Source organism: Cuculus canorus, chromosome 1, assembly GCF_017976375.1.
Source record: "Cuculus canorus isolate bCucCan1 chromosome 1, bCucCan1.pri, whole genome shotgun sequence".
Taxonomy (NCBI): domain Eukaryota; kingdom Metazoa; phylum Chordata; class Aves; order Cuculiformes; family Cuculidae; genus Cuculus; species Cuculus canorus.
The window spans coordinates 130,100,429-130,118,200 of NC_071401.1; the positions used below are offsets into that span (position 1 = coordinate 130,100,429).

At 37.5% G+C, this 17,772-nt stretch overlaps 1 protein-coding gene across 5 annotated transcripts in view; it reads left to right on the plus strand.

The window, feature by feature from the left end:
• CCDC91 (coiled-coil domain containing 91) overlaps nucleotides 1-17,772 on the plus strand; it is a 144,130-nt gene that overhangs the window by 106,808 nt on the left and 19,550 nt on the right. Inside the window, exon 13 of one of the 5 annotated variants that reach the window (XM_054076364.1) lies at nucleotides 11,766-11,863. The exons of the other annotated variants lie outside the window; for them this stretch is intronic. Coding sequence (XP_053932339.1) covers nucleotides 11,766-11,863 — 98 coding nt within the window. The remainder of the gene's footprint in view (nucleotides 1-11,765; nucleotides 11,864-17,772) is intronic. 5 annotated transcript variants of the gene reach the window in all.

A 17,772-nucleotide genomic window follows, 5' to 3' on the forward strand; every position in this document is an offset into this window, starting at 1 on the left:
TTTTTTTAAACTTGGATAGTGTTCAGGTTTCTTCTACATAACCTGCAAATGTCATTTGCCTTTTGTTAAAAACCATGTATTGTTAATTCTTAAAATCACAGAAATGTTAGGAAGTTTTGTGGGATGAAGGTCTACAAAAGTATTCTGTTGTCCAATTCCAGTATTTTTATTGTCAATGATACAGATTGAAAGTTGTTTATAAATCTCATAGTTCAACAGTTTGCTGCCAGTCATTGCTATTGAGTACTTTAAAAAATATTCATTTGGTATGTTATATATTGCATGTTTAGAGCAGACGAAAATGCAGTACTCTAATACTGTGCCCATTACTTATGTGCTTTTTCATTTTTTTGACCATGAGCTGTGCCAAGAAAAAAATGAGTTCTTGTAGTCGGCGTACATAGGAGAAAACCAGTCACAAGAGAAGAAGTTTTCTACCAAATAAATCTTGTGCTGAATAGACTATTCAAAGAATTTTTCTAAATGACAAAGATTTACTTCATGAGATAAGTACTAATAATCATTTCTTGTATTTGTGGTTCCTGAACTATTACCTACATAGCCAGCCAGCAAGTAAATTTTAATTTTTCCTGTTTACTTTTACATTCATCTTCCTTCAGGAAAATTCTCTACTTGTTTTCTCACGACAAAACTAATTACGTTAAACAGTCACATTTTGTCTGCTACATTGTACACAACTCTCATTGACTTTAAAGGGCATGTTTTGGCCTACAGGGGAAGGCTGACGTTTTAGGACTTGACTAATGATTTGAATGACAGGCTTGGTTTTATGCAGCCCATTTTTCCCTGAAAGACACAGACTCTTGTCACAAATGCACTCTCTCCCCAATTTAATGGAAAGAAGCTGGGAGTAAAGATATAGGCATTGTAATGAACTTCACTCTACTACTGTGTGTTCCCGTATGACTTGTGCAGCTGTGCCTTATAACCTTTAGAAGAACACACAACTAAACACTGTGTTTCTCTGACTAATATTTACCAAAATTTAAGTGCACGCTTCAGAACTGTGAGTATCCAAATGAGATTTTTTTTTAGTTTAGTATTTCATAGACAATTTTCTCCAATATTATGGAAATTTAAGGACCAATTTCAGCAACACTATTCTATTTACATTTAAGAATCGCTGGCAAGCTGATGTAAGACACACCTGTCTTATTGTAAAGTGAAGAAAAATTTGGCAAGTTTCTCTTCTGGCTTTGTGTTGAAGTTGTTCCTTTAGTTTGGTAATAATACAATTACTTTTGGAAACTAGAATTCCAGGACTACTTCCTGCTTCCCTGACCAGGTGTGCAGATGCGTGGGACGTGACCTCTGTGGCGGCTTGGTACGTGCTAGGACAGTCAGCATAGGTATTTACCATGTAACTAGAAGAACTGGTAGTTCTTTAAAGGAATTCTATATATTAGTATATAGAATTTTTGCTGTTTTCTGAAAAAGACTTGAATATTTGGAATATACTGGAGTTTACCCTAGTAACACACATTTATAGAGGGTCCTCTTATATTGGGCTGTACCTTAAAGTGCAGGTCATATCTTTGCCCAGTTACAGTGGGATTATTCTGTAAAGAAACAGTTATATTGTTATCCTCTCTGCAACCCTTCTTGTATATGGGCACAACATCAGCCAGCCTCCAGTCTAGTGGAACTTCCCCAGTCAGCCAGGACCTCTGGAAGATGATGGATAGGGGTTTGGAAAGGACATCCGCCAGCTCCTTCAATACTCTTGGGTGGATCCCATCCGGCCCCATAGACTTGTGGGCATCTAGCTGGGTAAGCAAGTCTCTAACCGCCTCCTCTTGGATCACGGGAGCCTCAATCTGCCCCTCTAACTCTTGGATTTGTAAACAGAAGGAACAACTTTCTTTGCTATTAAGGACTGAGGCGAAGAAGGCATTAAGTACCTCAGCCTTGTCCTTATCCCCTGTCACTGTTATTCCTTCTGCATCCAATAGAGACTGGATATTCTCCCTCGTCCTCCTTTTCCTGCTAATGTACTTGTAGAAAGACTTTTTGTTGTCTTTCACAGACTTAGCGAGTTTTATTTCTAGTTGGGCCTTGGCCCTCCTGATTTTTTCCCTGCACGATCTCACTTCGTCCCTGTAGTCCACCCAAGATGCCTGTCCTTTCCTCCAAAGCACATAGAGCTTCTTCTTATTATTGACGCATCTTGAGATCTCCCTGCTCCACCAAGCTGGCTTTTCCCCCCGCCGGCTCCTTTTCCAGAACACAGAGATGGCCTGCTCTTGAGCTGCTAGGATTTCATTTTTCAAGAGCGCCCAACCCTCGTGGGCTCCCTTGCCCAGAAGGACTGTTTCCCACGGGACTTTGCTAATCAACCTTCTGAACAGGCCAAAGTCTGCCCTCTGGAAGTTTAATATGACTGTTTCGCTAACCCCTTTCTTAATCCCACCTAGAACTGAAAACCCTATCATCTCATGATCGCTTAATCCCAGGCGTCCTCCAACCGTCAAATCCCCAACAAGACCTTCTCTATTCACAAACAGCAGGTCTAGGAAGGCACCCTCCCTTGTTGGTTCGCTAACCAGTTGTGCAAGGAAGTTGTCTTCGATGCACTCCAGGAACCTCCTAGACTGTTTCCTTTCTGCTGTATTGTACTCCCAGCAGACATCCGGAAAGTTAAAGTCTCCCACAAGGACAAGAGGCAGAGATTTAGAGACTGTCCCCAGCTGTTTATAGAAGAGCTCATCAGCTGCTTCTTCTTGGCTGGGTGGTCTGTAACAGACCCCTATCACAAAGTCCCCCTTCTTGTGGACTCCTCTGATTTTAACCCATAGGCACTCAATCCCATCCTCACCGTAATCCAGTTCAAGAGTATCAAAGCACTCTTTAACATAGAGGGCTACCCCACCTCCTTTCCTACCCTTCCTGTCCCGCCTGAAGAGTTTATATCCCAACATAGCTGTAGTCCAGTTATGTGAGTCATCCCACCACGTTTCTGTGATGGCAATGACATCATAGTCACCTTGCCCTACAGCAGCTTCCAGCTCATCCATCTTATTGCCCATGCTGCGTGCATTGGTGTAAATGCACTTCAGCTGGGCTGATGAACCTTCAGCCCTCGTAAAGGGAAGAGAGTTTATTCTCGATTGACTGGTCCTTGGAATAACTAATTCCACAGACCCAGTTTCATCCTTACTGTCCCCACTTGTACTCGCCCTCACTTGCCCTGTTATGGTGTACTGGTGGTCCTCTCCAGCACACCATTTCTCAGCCACCGGTTTCCCACTTCCAGGCTCATTCCCAACTAGCCTGGTCTCCTCCCCTTCCCCCTTCACATCTAGTTTAAAGCTCTATTTAAGAGCCTAACTAGATTTTTAGAGATAACTTTAGTCCCCCTTGGAGACAAGTATGACCCATCCCTAGTAAGAAAACCTGGGGGTGGGTGGGTCACCCCATGATCAAAGAAGCCAAAGCCTCTCTCCTCACACCAGGATGTAGTCTTCTTGGACTTCAGTAAAGCCTTTGACACAGTTTCTCACAGCATTCTGCTTCAGAAACTGTCAGCCTCTGGCCTGGACAGGCGCACACTCTCCTGGTTTGAAAACTGGTTGGATGGCCGGGCCCAGAGAGTGGTGGTCAATGGAGTTAACTCCAGCTGGAGGCCAGTCACAAGTGGAGTTCCTCAGAGCTCGGTGCTGGGTCCAGCTCTGTTCAATGTCTTTATCAATGACCTGGATGAAGGCATTGAGTGCACCGTCAGCAAGTTTGCAGATGACACTAAGCTGGGAGGAAGTGTGGATCTGCTGGAGGGTAGGGAGGCTCTGCAAAGGGATCTGAACAGGCTGGACTGCTGGGCCGAGACCAATGGGATGAGGTTTAACAAGGCCAAATGCCGGGTCCTGCACTTGGGGCACAACAACCCTATGCAGCGCTACAGACTGGGGGAAGAATGGCTGGAGAGCTGCACGGAAGAGAAGGACCTGGGGTGCTGGTTGACAGCCGACTGAACATGAGCCAGCAGTGTGCCCAGGTGGCCAAGAAGGCCAACGGCATCTTGGCTTGTATCAGAAATGGGGTCACCAGCAGGTCCAGGGAGGTTATTCTCCCTCTGTACTCAGCACTGGTGAGACCACACCTTGAATACTGTGTTCAGTTCTGGACCCCTCACCACAAGAAGGGTGTTGAGGCTCTGGAGCATGTCCAGAGAAGAGCAACAAAGCTGGTGAGGGGGCTGGAGAACAAGTCTTATGAGGAGCGGCTGAGAGAGCTGGGGTTGTTTAGCCTGGAGAAGAGGAGGCTGAGGGGAGACCTTATTACTCTCTACAACTACCTGAAAGGAGGTTGTGGAGAGGAGGGAGCTGGCCTCTTCTCCCAAGTGACAGGGGACAGGACAAGAGGGAATGGCCTGAAGCTCCGCCAGGGGAGGTTCAGATTGGATATCAGAAAAAAATTCTTCACAGTAAGAGTCATTAGGCAATGGAACAGGCTGCCCAGGGAGGTGGTCGAGTCACCTTCCCTGGAGGTGTTTAAGGAACGGGTGGATGAAGTGCTTGGGGACATGGTTTAGGGAGTGTTAGGAATGGTTGGACTCCATGATCCAATGGGTCCTTTCCAACCTTGTGATTCTGTGATTCTGTGATTCTGTGTTATTATTTGGAGAGGGACTTGCGCATTTCATTTTGTGCATGCATGAATTGTAGTCACAATGCTTTTTAAAGGTAAGAAGAATACTGACCAAGTTGTAACAGCAGCAAATATCTATGAATAAGTCAGATTAACACTGCTGGTTTCCTCCATGGGCTGTTCGTGTGTATCAGAGTTATTTTTAACAACGTATTAGAGTTGTGGAGTATATTTTGTTCATGTATTTTGTCTGAAGAAAACAATTAGACCTTTGTTTTACCTTTTTGAGTAGTCTTCTATCTAGTTACATTGGGTTTTTTAGGTTCATAATGGTACGAAATCCCATTTCAGTTCTTTGACTTCCATGTGTTACACTTCATATTTACATATATTCAAACAGATTTGATTTATCATTGATGCACTTCTGAAGCCCCTTTCCCCCATGTCCCCCTTTGATTCTGTAGACCGACTAAGAAGTCTATAAAATCTATCTTGAAAGCACTTTTAACAATATAGAATGTAGAAGATTATCTGTGTTACAATTACTGTAACCTTTCGTATTCATGTAGATTTTTCCTGAATGTGTGAAGTATTTGCTGTGTTCACAGATAATATCTTTATTGTATTCTTTCAAATCAGAAATACATGGGTGGCTGGATGTTCTGCAAAGCTATCTTCCTTCTCAGCTCCCATCACCTGGCTATTATTGGAGTCATAGTTTATAAAATATAAAGTGTGTAGTAACAGTTCAATTCCTCTTTGATGGCCCTGCATATACTTGTTTTTATTCCTTGTATTTATTAAGCAGAGAAAGTTTAAAAGACCTAGAGTTCCGGAGGAGGTCCAGTGTTGAGAAGTATCTATATTTTCAAAACAAAACTGAAGTATTTTTTATATATATATATATATATATAAAAAAATCTAAACCAAAGGATCAATTACATGTTTTTATTAATGATTCTTCGTGTATACTGTCACATCATCTGTTCTGAAATATAAGTAAGGTTGTTATAGAAAGGATAGTTCTATTAATAATGCCTCTGGAATGACAAGTCTTATTTTTGCTGTTTAACATGCAGAATTTCCCCAATTAAAAAAATGGCCTAACAGTGCAGAAATGAGAATGTATAAGAAGGAAGAGGATTTCTTTACAAAAGCAGTAAAGGAAATAGGCTAACTAAGAGCAAGAAAAATCATAGATACAGAGGAGGACATTCCATGTAGAAAAGTTATCATGTATTTAGTGTTCAGATTTCAGGTCTTGACTTCAGAAACTGAAACATTTAATTTTATTAAATGTTCAGTTAACAGTAAAAAATAAGGCCTTTTTTAATGATGATGTCTATTAAGGTTAGTGATGTGCTGAAGAACATAGAAAGTCTCTAAAGTCAAATATGAATGACCAGATATTGTCATAGATATGTCAAACATTGTCTTGTTTTAAGTTTGTGCCTTTAACCTCTGTTGAGAAAAAGTAGCATAATATGTGGATTGGGGTTGCTGTATATGGCTTTTAATTTTTAATTATGGACTTATTCAGAAAAGCAGAGCAGTGCCTTTATTGCGTAAAATTTATTTATTTATTTTTGTGACTTTATTATGTAAAATTTACATCTCTTTGGTGTTCCTTTTTACTATGAAACAAGTTATTACAAGTATTTTGAAATCTGATTTTGTGTTTTTAGCTTTGTTTAGATTTAGGAGCAAAGAAACCAAAGTTAATTCACTTTTATTAGTAAAGCAATATAAATGGAAAAACATCATGAAAGGACTTAAAACTGAAAAGAAAAGCTGGTATTTCTGCTGATATTAACCAAAGACCTGACAAAAAAATCACTCTCCAAACAATCTTTAGCAACAATAAGTATAAATGCCCACTCATTCTTCATTTGTAGATTAGATTTTCGGATTTGCTTACCTCTTATTTCAGTTCAGACTCCTTATTAGCAGATACCGACACAGGCCAGAGTTTGTTAGGAAATCTTCTAAGGACTAAGTTGTTTTCTGAAATAACAGTCATCAGTTGAAAAATAATTTGAGATAGTGATTATGGCAAGATTTTTTGGTGAGACAATTCAAACTTTTTCAGAAAGAGATACGGAGGAAGATGCCTCTGTCTACAAGGTTCATAATTCCTTAGTATTTTAAGGAAAATTTTGTGATGGAAATTAGTAACTTGTGTTCAGTTATTCAAGGTAAAGACTGCAAAAGAATGCTTGAAGTTCAGTGTAAATGTTCACTACAATTAGATTTATCTACCCTGTTGAGAAGAAGTAGCAAATTCCTTCAGATTTAAATTGTCTGGGGACTGTCTGCAAGTCACTCCTAAAGGCTGGATGTACAAGAAGGTATGTGTACGTCTGCATAGTTGTTCTGTTATTCATTCATCAAAATCATCATCAAAAATGGTCAGCAAAGTTTTTCTTAAACAAATCAGACTAAAAGTTCTCCCTTCATATATTTTAGTGCTGCAGTTACTTCTTTACAGTATTGGAAAATGTGCCTTAGTTGGTATATATGTCACATAGTCTTTGTAAGGACCTTGTAGTTTATAACCCTTTTTATAGGGACTGTAGGCTAGGCCATGAATTGGCACCTGTTGGTCACACTGTCATTCGTATTGCGGAGCTGATTTCAATGAATAATTTTCAAAATAAAGCTAAAAAAAACATTTAGAATTCACTGAGTATATTGGGTAGATATCTAGAGTGTATCATAATCTCGTATTCTTCAAGTAACCATTGTGGATTAGCATTGGAACATTTCCTAGCGCATCCTCTTGGATGTCCTGGCACACCCTTTTCTCTCTCTCTTTGGTAAATCAGTAACTTCATATTCTTCAAATTTTCCATTTCTCCAGTAGCAGGTAAGCTATCTTTAGTCACTGCTTTGAGTCACATTAATAGTCTACTCTTTGAGTCAGCTTAATTTGCGACCCTGGTTCCTGTCTGGGAGAAGTGTGCTAGAGCAGTGGTTGTATAAGATGTTCCATATATCCCACATGGATTCAAACTGCAGTTTTTCCTACACAGGGGATAGTATCTATGTGCCATTTGGCATTACAGAAGCTGAGGTAAGATAGGGAGGGCTGACCTCGTTCTTTTTGGGCAAGAGATCCTGATTCCTTACCCAGGACAGAAGGTACATTGTACATTTTATGTGGTACTCTCAATCCATCTATGTAGTGACATTACAGGAGGCTTCTGCTAACAGCTGACGTAGCACACTGCTACGTTGAAGGTAGTGTGTTTAGGTAAAGAAGATGAGAATAAAGGAGACAAAGAGATCCTCGTATGAAACATTTCAGTATCAGAGTTATGATAATTGTCTGTCATCACTGTGAATAGGAAGGACCCTTCTTCAAACACTTGTGTTACAGATCGGTGATTTTCAGTTATTGATCCATTTCTATTAAGTCACTGTTAAAATCATGCATCACAACCAGAGAACTTATTTTTGAGCTCCTGAAGGTACAGATTATGCCCTTCAGTGTTAACCAGTTATTATCAGAATTTTTATATGTGTTATAGTTTTGCAAGTGTGCTTAATTTCAAGCATCAAGCATAGCTTTCTCCTGAAGGTTTATTATTTGAGGGCAAGTGCAAGAGGGAGAGGTTATTAAAATTGGTTTCTTTTAAGTCATTAATCTCAAAAGAGTGATTTTTTTTTTTTAATACTTGCTATATTTTAATATGACTTAGAACAAAATAGGGTGTCATTACCATTCTTGTTCCTGAATGTTTGGCTTGGCATTTGATGCAAGGCCTCAATTGCAGGCTGAAGTGCCAGCAACCGAAGCTGAAAACAAGACTGCGGTGGGCAAACTCAAGATTTAATTTCAGAAAGAGTGTTTATATTTTCCCTGGGGCCACATTAATGAGAGTCCAAACCCTAAATGTTACCACCAACACATTTTAACAGACCAGTTTCCCAGTTTTTAAAGTGTGGTGTCACCTTGAGTATTTTTCTTTTAACTTTTCCCCCTTCTTCTGAGTTTAAAGGAAAAGCAATAAAGCTATATCATTTTTGGCTGAATTCAATGTCATGTTTGGGCAACATAAAGTTCTGTGTAATGCAAAAACATTTAATCCTATCTTCTATTTCTGTATCAACTATTTTAATAATTCAACTTTAAGTTAACAATGAAAAATTTCATGTTCCTACAAAACACACCACAATCTAGTGTGTGTATAGAGGTCCACATATTGATGTCCCAAATCAGCCTGATGTCAGAACATCTGTGCCTTGCCTAGGATGAACTTGTGACCAACAGGTCAGTGCCAAGAGAGACAGTGGTGGTGGGGTCACTGAGAGTTCCTTAGCTCAGTTTCCTGCTCTTTCAGCTGAGCCTGTTTTGTGGCTTTAATAGGATTAAAGAAACATTTACATTGAGGCTTTAGGAGCGCTTTCACACTGCTCCTTTACCCAACTCAAAGAGCAGTATAAATCCAATGGATTAAGGAAGGGATTTATGGAAAGTTGTAGTGTAAGATGAGTTGGTGCACCTGGCTCTCCTTTTTCTTCTCTGTGCATAAGGCATCCTGAAGCGGAGTACCGCATGTGATACAGAAGTGAGCTTGGCATTTTTTCCTGAATTTTTAAGTCTCTCTAAGTTTTGACATTATTTTTTCTAAATATTAAAAAGAAATCATAGTAGGAGGAATATAGTATTTTTATCTATAGATCGTATTAGACATTTTTATTCAGGGAGAATCTGATGGCATGTTTCTGCCACATTTCAATACTGAAACATCATGCATTTCAGAGAACTTTTAAGTTCCTGGAAATTTGAAAATGGAAAGGGGGAAAAATACTATTCTCTGCTACTTATTTATGTTAATTAAAATCCAAAGGAAATTGTTAAATAAACAAAATAATAATTTTCAAATTCCTTGAGTAATCATTTATGCTGATGAAAGCTATTTAGCTTTTTGCAATTACCTTAGAGTAAAATTGCCACAGTTTGAATTTCTTTACTTAAGTTAATACTGCTTCTTAGAGCCTTTTTTACCTCACCGTATAAATCAACAAAGACTGAGATTATGCCTGTACTCTTCAGTCAGGCAAGATTCCAGTTGAAAATGGAATCTAATGGTGTTATTGCTGAGAAAATATTGTGCTGTCAAAGCTAAAAGGAGATTAATTATAATGTTCTACAGTGAGATGACTGGTTACTACCTTGTTTCAGAACTACTCATGATTTAGATGTATTGTGTTTTTAATCCAATGTATGGTTACTGCGAGAGTTATACCAACTTTAGATTTGGTTTTTGATCACATAGTAATTCTACTTGCTCTCTGGATATAAACTTTTCGCGTTAATAAAGATTCCAGTACACACTGTACAAATGTCACCCAGATGTATCCATCAGGGGATCATGGTGTTGTTTTTCACACCGTTAGGTGATTAAGAAGTGCCTGAGGTCCAGGGAAATGCAACATCTGTCATCCAAGGTCCCTCTATTCTGTAAATATTTGATAAGGAGACAGAAGAGGCTTCTATATTTCTCTGGTCCGTTAGGAAGGCTACATGTGACAGGAGGAAGCAATGCATCCTTACACACCTCCTGTCTGCTGTAAGTGAGGATCTCCTGTATTCCTGATTCATCCTTCAGTGTTCCATAGTTGAACAGTATTTCTGGAAATCTGAGCATTATAACCGGGTAATTTGTTTTGAGATTGTTTAGTTTGCATCTGTAGAATTTTCTCAAAATCTGTTTTGAGATTAAGCAGAGAAAAAATTCAAAGTTCTTAATTAGGTGTGTGGTATTGCTCATTTTTAATGCAACTTGGGACTCTTGTCTATAGGCATATTCATGAGACATTTATATTGACTAAGAGAAGCTAATTTAAAAAAAAAAAAAAAAGGAAAAAAATATGTATCCTTGTGTCTGAATGAAAATGAATACCCTTATTTTAGCATTTAGTGAGAAAGTTAAGTCAGCTGCATTTTGGAGGTTGGTTTGTTTGAAGGTTGGTTTGTTTGTTTGTTAGTTTATATTTCATATTATTGCATTATATATTATATTGTATACTACATATAAATTATATGCTATATAATTTAATATTCTATTTGACTGAATAAGTGAATGTTTTGAGGAGGAGGTGAAGATTTTGTCAGCCCTATTAAAATAAAGCCATTATTAATTTTCTGTCTTTTTCTTTCAAATTCATCTATATGCTTGTAACCAAATTTGTGTTCCAATGATTCATATTTCACTGACATTTCTTAGTTTAGAATTTTTTAGTATGTATAATTAGGTATTTTGGTTACATGGCAGCAGTTATAAATTTTGGTTTTTAGGTTAGTGTAATCACGTTACTTAGTACTATATGCAAGTATTAATGAGTTTAATATGGTCAACTTGGATTAATTAAAGCTATCCGGCCAACTTCTTGGATTTTATGTCTCTGTTGTACCATTTGCTTGACAATAAGGGGATCCTAAAGAAACTTAGAAGGTTAATGATGGACATGCTCAGCAGAGGCATTTTGGCATGCATCTACAAGGCTGTCAAACTGCAAAAGAGAAGAGGCAATTTTTCGACTCTGGTTGACGTAATTGTGAGTTCTTAGTGCAGAGACCAGAAGTGGATCAAGGTCTCTTCCATTCTAAATTTCTGTGATACCATTTTAATTACATTGAAATTGAGCCTCAAAGAGACAACAGCAGAATACAGAAGGCCCCTTTTTCCATTGTGTTGCCATGATGTTGAAGAACACTCTTGTGATCTCTGGATTTGTGTTGTGAGGATCCAGAACTCTCACACATCTCAATTAAAACAACAAAACAAACAAACCCCCACACTTGTGCTGCGTAGAATTTTTCTGTCCATGTACCAGGATAGCAGAAGCCTAGAGTAATTGCAGGGCCACCACGAAGTCCCATTACTCAGCATTGTATCGGCTGTACAGTTTTGAAAGGGAATTCGTTTCTTCTTTTGTTCAGTCCACAAATGATAATTTTGTGCATAAGGAAGGTTTATTCTGTTCCTAAATATGTTTTGCTAAAGCTGAGGAATAGTCAGAGTTCGATGTTTGCTTGGACTTTTTGTACTGGACTTTTTGTACTGCTTCTCATTTACACCAGAGTCCTTTCATGTGGATATATTTCAACTTCAGTAGTTTTATCTGCATACTTTTTTTCTTGGGTTTTTTAGCTGGGGAATTACTGGGAACATTTTGGAACCGGTTATATGCAGAAATATTCAAGCTACTTTTATCACAAATCTTGCAGCTTCTTTGCTCTCTTTTTCAGGTATGTCTTTTTCTTTTACTATTTTTACCCTTCTGCTGAAATTTGATTGAAAAAACTATGTGGAAAAGTTGGTCTTAACCATATGTCTTTTCATGAGTCTTTCCTATGATTATTTCCTGCAACTGGATATGTGCAGCAAAGCCTGTGGGATCAAAATTTGAGACTTAACCAAGTTGCCTGTGAAGCTAGAGAAACATGTAAATTTTCTTACCTACAGCAATAGAAAGCTTAGATAGATGAAACAACGCGATGTGGTTTCCTGTTTACTTTTTGTTTTCAAGTCAGCTTGAATAATAAAAAGACTAAGCAGTCTTTACCCATGCGTTAGTAAGTTAGCAAGATCCTTTAGAGATGTAAATATATATATAGTTAATATGTATATATGTTATTTTTCTGCTTTGGCTGCAGACTCATATTATTTGGTTAAGGGTATTTTTCTCTCTCTTGCTTCCTCTTCTCCCCAGCTTAGCAATGGTTTCTTGTCTTTATTTTTTTAATAATATAAAATAAGATATTGCCAAGGTAAAAACCTAACATTCCATTTGGAGTTCTATGTTCTTGATGCTTTCATTTCACCCCAAAGCCTTAATACAAATCTGCATCTGGAAAAGAAGCAGAATAGCTAGTCTAGTGCCCAAAGGAAGCAGCTTTCGTGAATATACTATACACGTGTTGTTGAGAAGTCTACGCTGACTGGCAGTTGGAGAAGTAATTTGGAGCTGTGTAGAGCAAAAAAAGCCTGCAAATTATTATATTCTGCTGGTAATTTTTTTCCTTCTCCTTTAGAATCTTCTGCTTGTGACATTATAAGTGATGAACTGCTAAGAGCCATGGGTACTCAATCTGTGTATGCTTTGAAACAAGGAGGTCTTGTCTTTGATGACATTATTGCAGCTGCAGCTTTATGAAGTGCTTCTCCAGCAACTGTCCTGGATGTTGCTGCAGTAGTTTGGCTTCAAATTCCAAAATGAGCGTTCCAGTAAAATGTGTCTGCCAGTAAAAAGCATTAGCAAAAGCTGCAATCCCCTCAGTAATGAAGAATTCCAGTAGTAAGCGTGATCTCAAAAATCTAAACAGTAGGAAGTTAATTTTCTGAACCTTAACCCTTAATTACTCATTTTAATGCATACATATATTGCTTACCACTGTCTTAAAACTAAGTTTATCACAGATTCACTGGAGGCTGATTTTTCCTTGTTGGATTTCTTCATGTGAGTTCCTCAACTTTAGTCTACGATGGTAATTTTAGAAAGATAAGTGTATTTTGTATGATATTATCTTTGCCTGTGCCTTCAAGTACATACTGTTTCATCTCGTCACGTCTTATGTTTGAAGTTCCATTAAAATGAAAACTGAAAACCTGTCTGTTAAATGCATGTGTTCCTCAAAACTAAGAGGTAGGATTTTTTTCTCATGCTACTTTAGTATGTACCAAACTCCAGTGTGCTGTCAGGGGATACTGCTTTAGACATAACTAGAGGAATAACATATAGTATCACAAATCCCCAGGAACCATTGGGTAACCATAATGTAAGTCCAGTCTCCTTGACACCTCAGTACAATAATTATGGTCTGACTCCTTATGTTATTTGTAGTTTAAGCTTTGTATAGAACATTGTTTTTCACCTCCCAGTGTCAAACAGTGATTCTTTGTGATGGGATCAGCAGTGTTCTGGCAAGTGTCTGTATAGCTTCTGATATATATATACTAGATTATATATAGATTACAGTCCTCACAAAACAGGCACCAAGTATAAGATTAATCGCAATGTAACTAAGGGCCAAATTCATCAGATCACCTCTTATATTTCTTCTTAGAGGCAAGAAAATTATACTCCTAGTGAATCTTCTATTAATACAGAATCACATTAGATATAGTTAGAAGGCACTCATGGCAATGGAATAGCACTTATACAACTGGATTTACCCTGTGGTTGACCAGTCATGCACATTATTAGTGTAGTTTTTTCAGTTTGAGTCCACTGCAAACAAATAAAATGGAATTATTATTTCTGTTTTAAATACTAACTCACTCACAGTTAAAAATACATTCTCAGAGTGATGAAAAATATCGTTCTTATTAATGTCTTTGTTTGCTGTTTGCTTTTCAGTTAGATTTAATCCAGTTCTGTAGATACCATCTTTATACTGCAAGGCAATTCTGTGGGTATGACTCACCATGAGCCTATCAGATAACTTTTTTTTTTTACTTGGTTGGGTAACAATAGCAATTCATTTACGTAGGAAAATTACTGTTGCTTTTAACTAAACATGTTTACCCCGAATTAATTTGGAACATGCGCGTGTACTGACAAACAAAGCAGGTCTTTAGTTTTATTCAATTTCAACACCTAACCCTGTACTCAAAGCTTTTCAGGAAGCATAGTCTGATAGTCTTCAGGCACTTTCCTGGAGAGATGGTAATTTGCGGTTATGAAGCTCCACAGAAGCCTTGTGTAATCTCTGCCAAGTCATTTGTAGCCATATTAAAACAGCATCTCATGGTGCCCATGACTGACTTGAAAACAATTCAAGATAAAAAAAACTGTTAAGGACTCTTACCCTCTATGAGAGCTCAGGATCCGACAAGCCTGGATAGAAAGCAGTCTGTGTCACTTACAAATCCTTATATATATATACGTTTCCTTTTCCCACATCACAGGAAGTGATATGATGAATTTGGCCCTTAGTTACATTGCGATTAATCTTATACTTGGTGCCTGTTTTGTGAGGACTGTAATCTAGTGTATATCAGAAGCTATACAGACACTTGACAGAACACTGCTGATCCCATGCTGGGTAGAATCTGGTTGTGCTGAAGGTAGACATGCAGTGTAGGTTCACTTACATAACTCCATCTGTAAAACAATAATTATAGCATTTGCAGAAGTAAAATAAGAGTTAAGGGGCTGGGTATCAACAGGGCTAGCATAAAAGTATTTTTAATAAATAAAGGATGATCAGTATCTCTGGGATTTGTGTTCATCTCACATAATTTATTGCTCTTACTTTTTCGTTCTCACAACCAGTGGAAAATATTCTGTCCAGAGGAAAATACGAATTAGACCTGTGTGGCATAACATGTGGGAAGTTGGATTTATTTGAAGTCTGCCCAGTATAAGCCAGTGTTACTCAACTCGTAGTCTATAAAATATTAGAAGCAAGCTGCAAAGTAATTCCCGGTTCTTCTTTTTTATTGATCCAAATAAATACATTTCTTAATGTAATGTTTAAGTACCAAATTTAATTGTTTTGTTATTGACTTTAGTAGTGGAACTGCTCTTTGCTTTCCTAATTTTTAAATAGTCTATTTATTACTCTTCAATCATTAAACAAGAGAAGGACACAGGGTAGTGATGTAGGTGAGGAGGGTTTTTTTTAGAAAGTGAAGCAGGATGTATTGACACTGGAGACAGTGTATTTTAGTAAAGGTTTCCTCGTAAGGGGAAACCAGAAATGGCAGAGTGCACTTTATTTCAATGCCTATAAATAATAGTGAATTTACCAGCTTCACAAATCCCTTTTGTTTTCATGGCAGCATTATAAAATCCTGTGTTCTTGGAAAGAACAGCCAAAGAGTGTGCATATCAATAGTTGCACAGTGGAAGTCACTTCTCAACAGTGACGAGGAAGGGAAAGATTAATATTAAAGAAATTTGACTTTCTTCTTATATTTAATCAGCATTTTCCACGTGTCAGACAGTAAGCCATAAGGAAGTACTTGTTTTCTACAAGTTTGCAAAAAATTATTTAAAACATTTAAAAATCAATGAGATTTCTGACTGCATAGTCTGCATGTGTGACTTTACTAGTAGGAGAAGCCCTACTGTGGTCAAAGTGTTGTCTGCATCCTGAAGTCTGCAGCTTCAGGGCCTTAGTTTGCAAGATTGTATACACAAGTGCCTTTCATTGTATGAGATATTTAGATGCTTAAGTACTGTTTGCATATATTTCTCTATATTTGTCATAAGTATGTTAAATCTGATTGCTAGACCAATCAGCAACTAGAATAGCAATTATGGTGACTGTATATTTATTATGTGGCAATAGGCCATAAATAACTTGGTCAAGGAATCCTACGAAGTAGGCAGGTCACCCTAGAGGTTGCTCATGTGTTTGTATGCATAAATAATTCCATTATTGTTTTTGTGGGTTTAGATAAAGCTCATTTTTCGCCTTCTTCAGTAGTCTGAGAGAGTGTTGCAACCATTTGCAGTTCATTTATGCTCTCAATCGTGTTTCATTGATTGAAAGCGAATTTCTTTCTCTTATTTATATGCAGTTAGTATTTTCTTACATTCCTGTGTCCAGCTGCGAGATAGTGGAGATTCTGGGAGGGTTGACAAGGTGTTTTCCCACCACCTTGTGCAGACTAGACAAATCTGTTTTAAAGATGTGTTCAACATATGGTATTATTTTAATGGTTTCACTGATCAAGTTCAGAGCATAAAATCCTTAAGGTTTAGAAGTTGCAGCATTATTTATTTAAGGAGAAAGAAACATTTTCGCATGGCAATATAATTTATTAAACATCACTCTTTCCTAGAGGGTCATTCTTGAACACCGATGGCTTTCTAATGTGTAGCAGATACTGTATAAATTACTGCCACGAAGAACCTTGTTTTTATGTCCTTAGTAAGTGTTATCAATAGAAAGTCACAGGTGGACAGACAAAAATGTCCTGTTCTGGGATTAACTCTAAAATAAGAACTGCTACACAGATGTACCATATGGATCCATTTTCCTTCTCATCCATTACAGAAGTAAGAGGAAGTAATTCATTGTTTCATAATCTAACTCTCAGATTTGCAGGTTCCTCAAGGTAATAATTTTTTTATATGGTCTGTTTAATGTGCTAGGGAATTTTTTAAAGCCTTCTGTTGAATCTGTGGGGAGTTCATGTTAGTGCACTGGGAAAGAGTTCTGAGGCCATAGTTTTACTAGAAAATATAAACACATAGCTGAACTCCTGCAACTACAGAATTTTTCAGAATCATGTCAGCCTCATTCACTAGTGTGGTTTAGTTGCGGAGGTGGGAACAATGAGACGTATACATCATAAAATTGTACCAAACAAACCCCTCATCTTTGGCTTTTCCTCAAACGGGGCTGTCTGCCAGTCAAAACATGAGAAGATTTTATGCATCTGTAATTAGACTGTTATGTTCTGCTGAACGCTGAGATTGTTAGCCAATATCCACTACAGCATATGCACAGAACCCAACATTAATTTGCAATAGTCCATTTCAATTGATTGTTTCACACCATGGATGAGGGCAAGAAGAGCCTGAAGAACTAGGGTTTTAATCATACAAGAAACCCTGTAGTTTTTCAGAAATAATTTTCCCCTAAAAACATTTAGAAGGTGGCTATGGATTCAAAATGCAGTCATTTATTACACTTAATTTTGGAACATTTATGTTCTTTATGAATACTGTGTTTTATAAAGCAGACTGATGCTAACATGCTTTAAAGAAAGTATTGTATATTATATACATATGTAAATATTTATATATTTATTATATATATTTACAGATGTACATATAATTAGGCAAAGCAGAAATAACTAAACATGAATTCAACTGCAACATGAATGGTTGACTTTAAGGAAGCAGTTGTGTTACATCTGGATTAACTGTTCCATGTAGAACCCAGTATATTTTTAACATCTTACTCAATATAGCCTTGTGGAATGAGTCCCTGCACAGGGGAAAAGAGTTAAATTTATTGTGTTTTTCAAAAAATTTTTAATTAGTAAATTCACATAATACAAAACCATGTAGAAAAATAAGAAATGGTAGTTATAGTTACTTTGCAAACAGCAAACACAGAAAGCTTTGATGTACTTATGAATAATGAAAATACATAGACAAATGAAAACTAATTAAAATAAGATAAAATTTGACAAA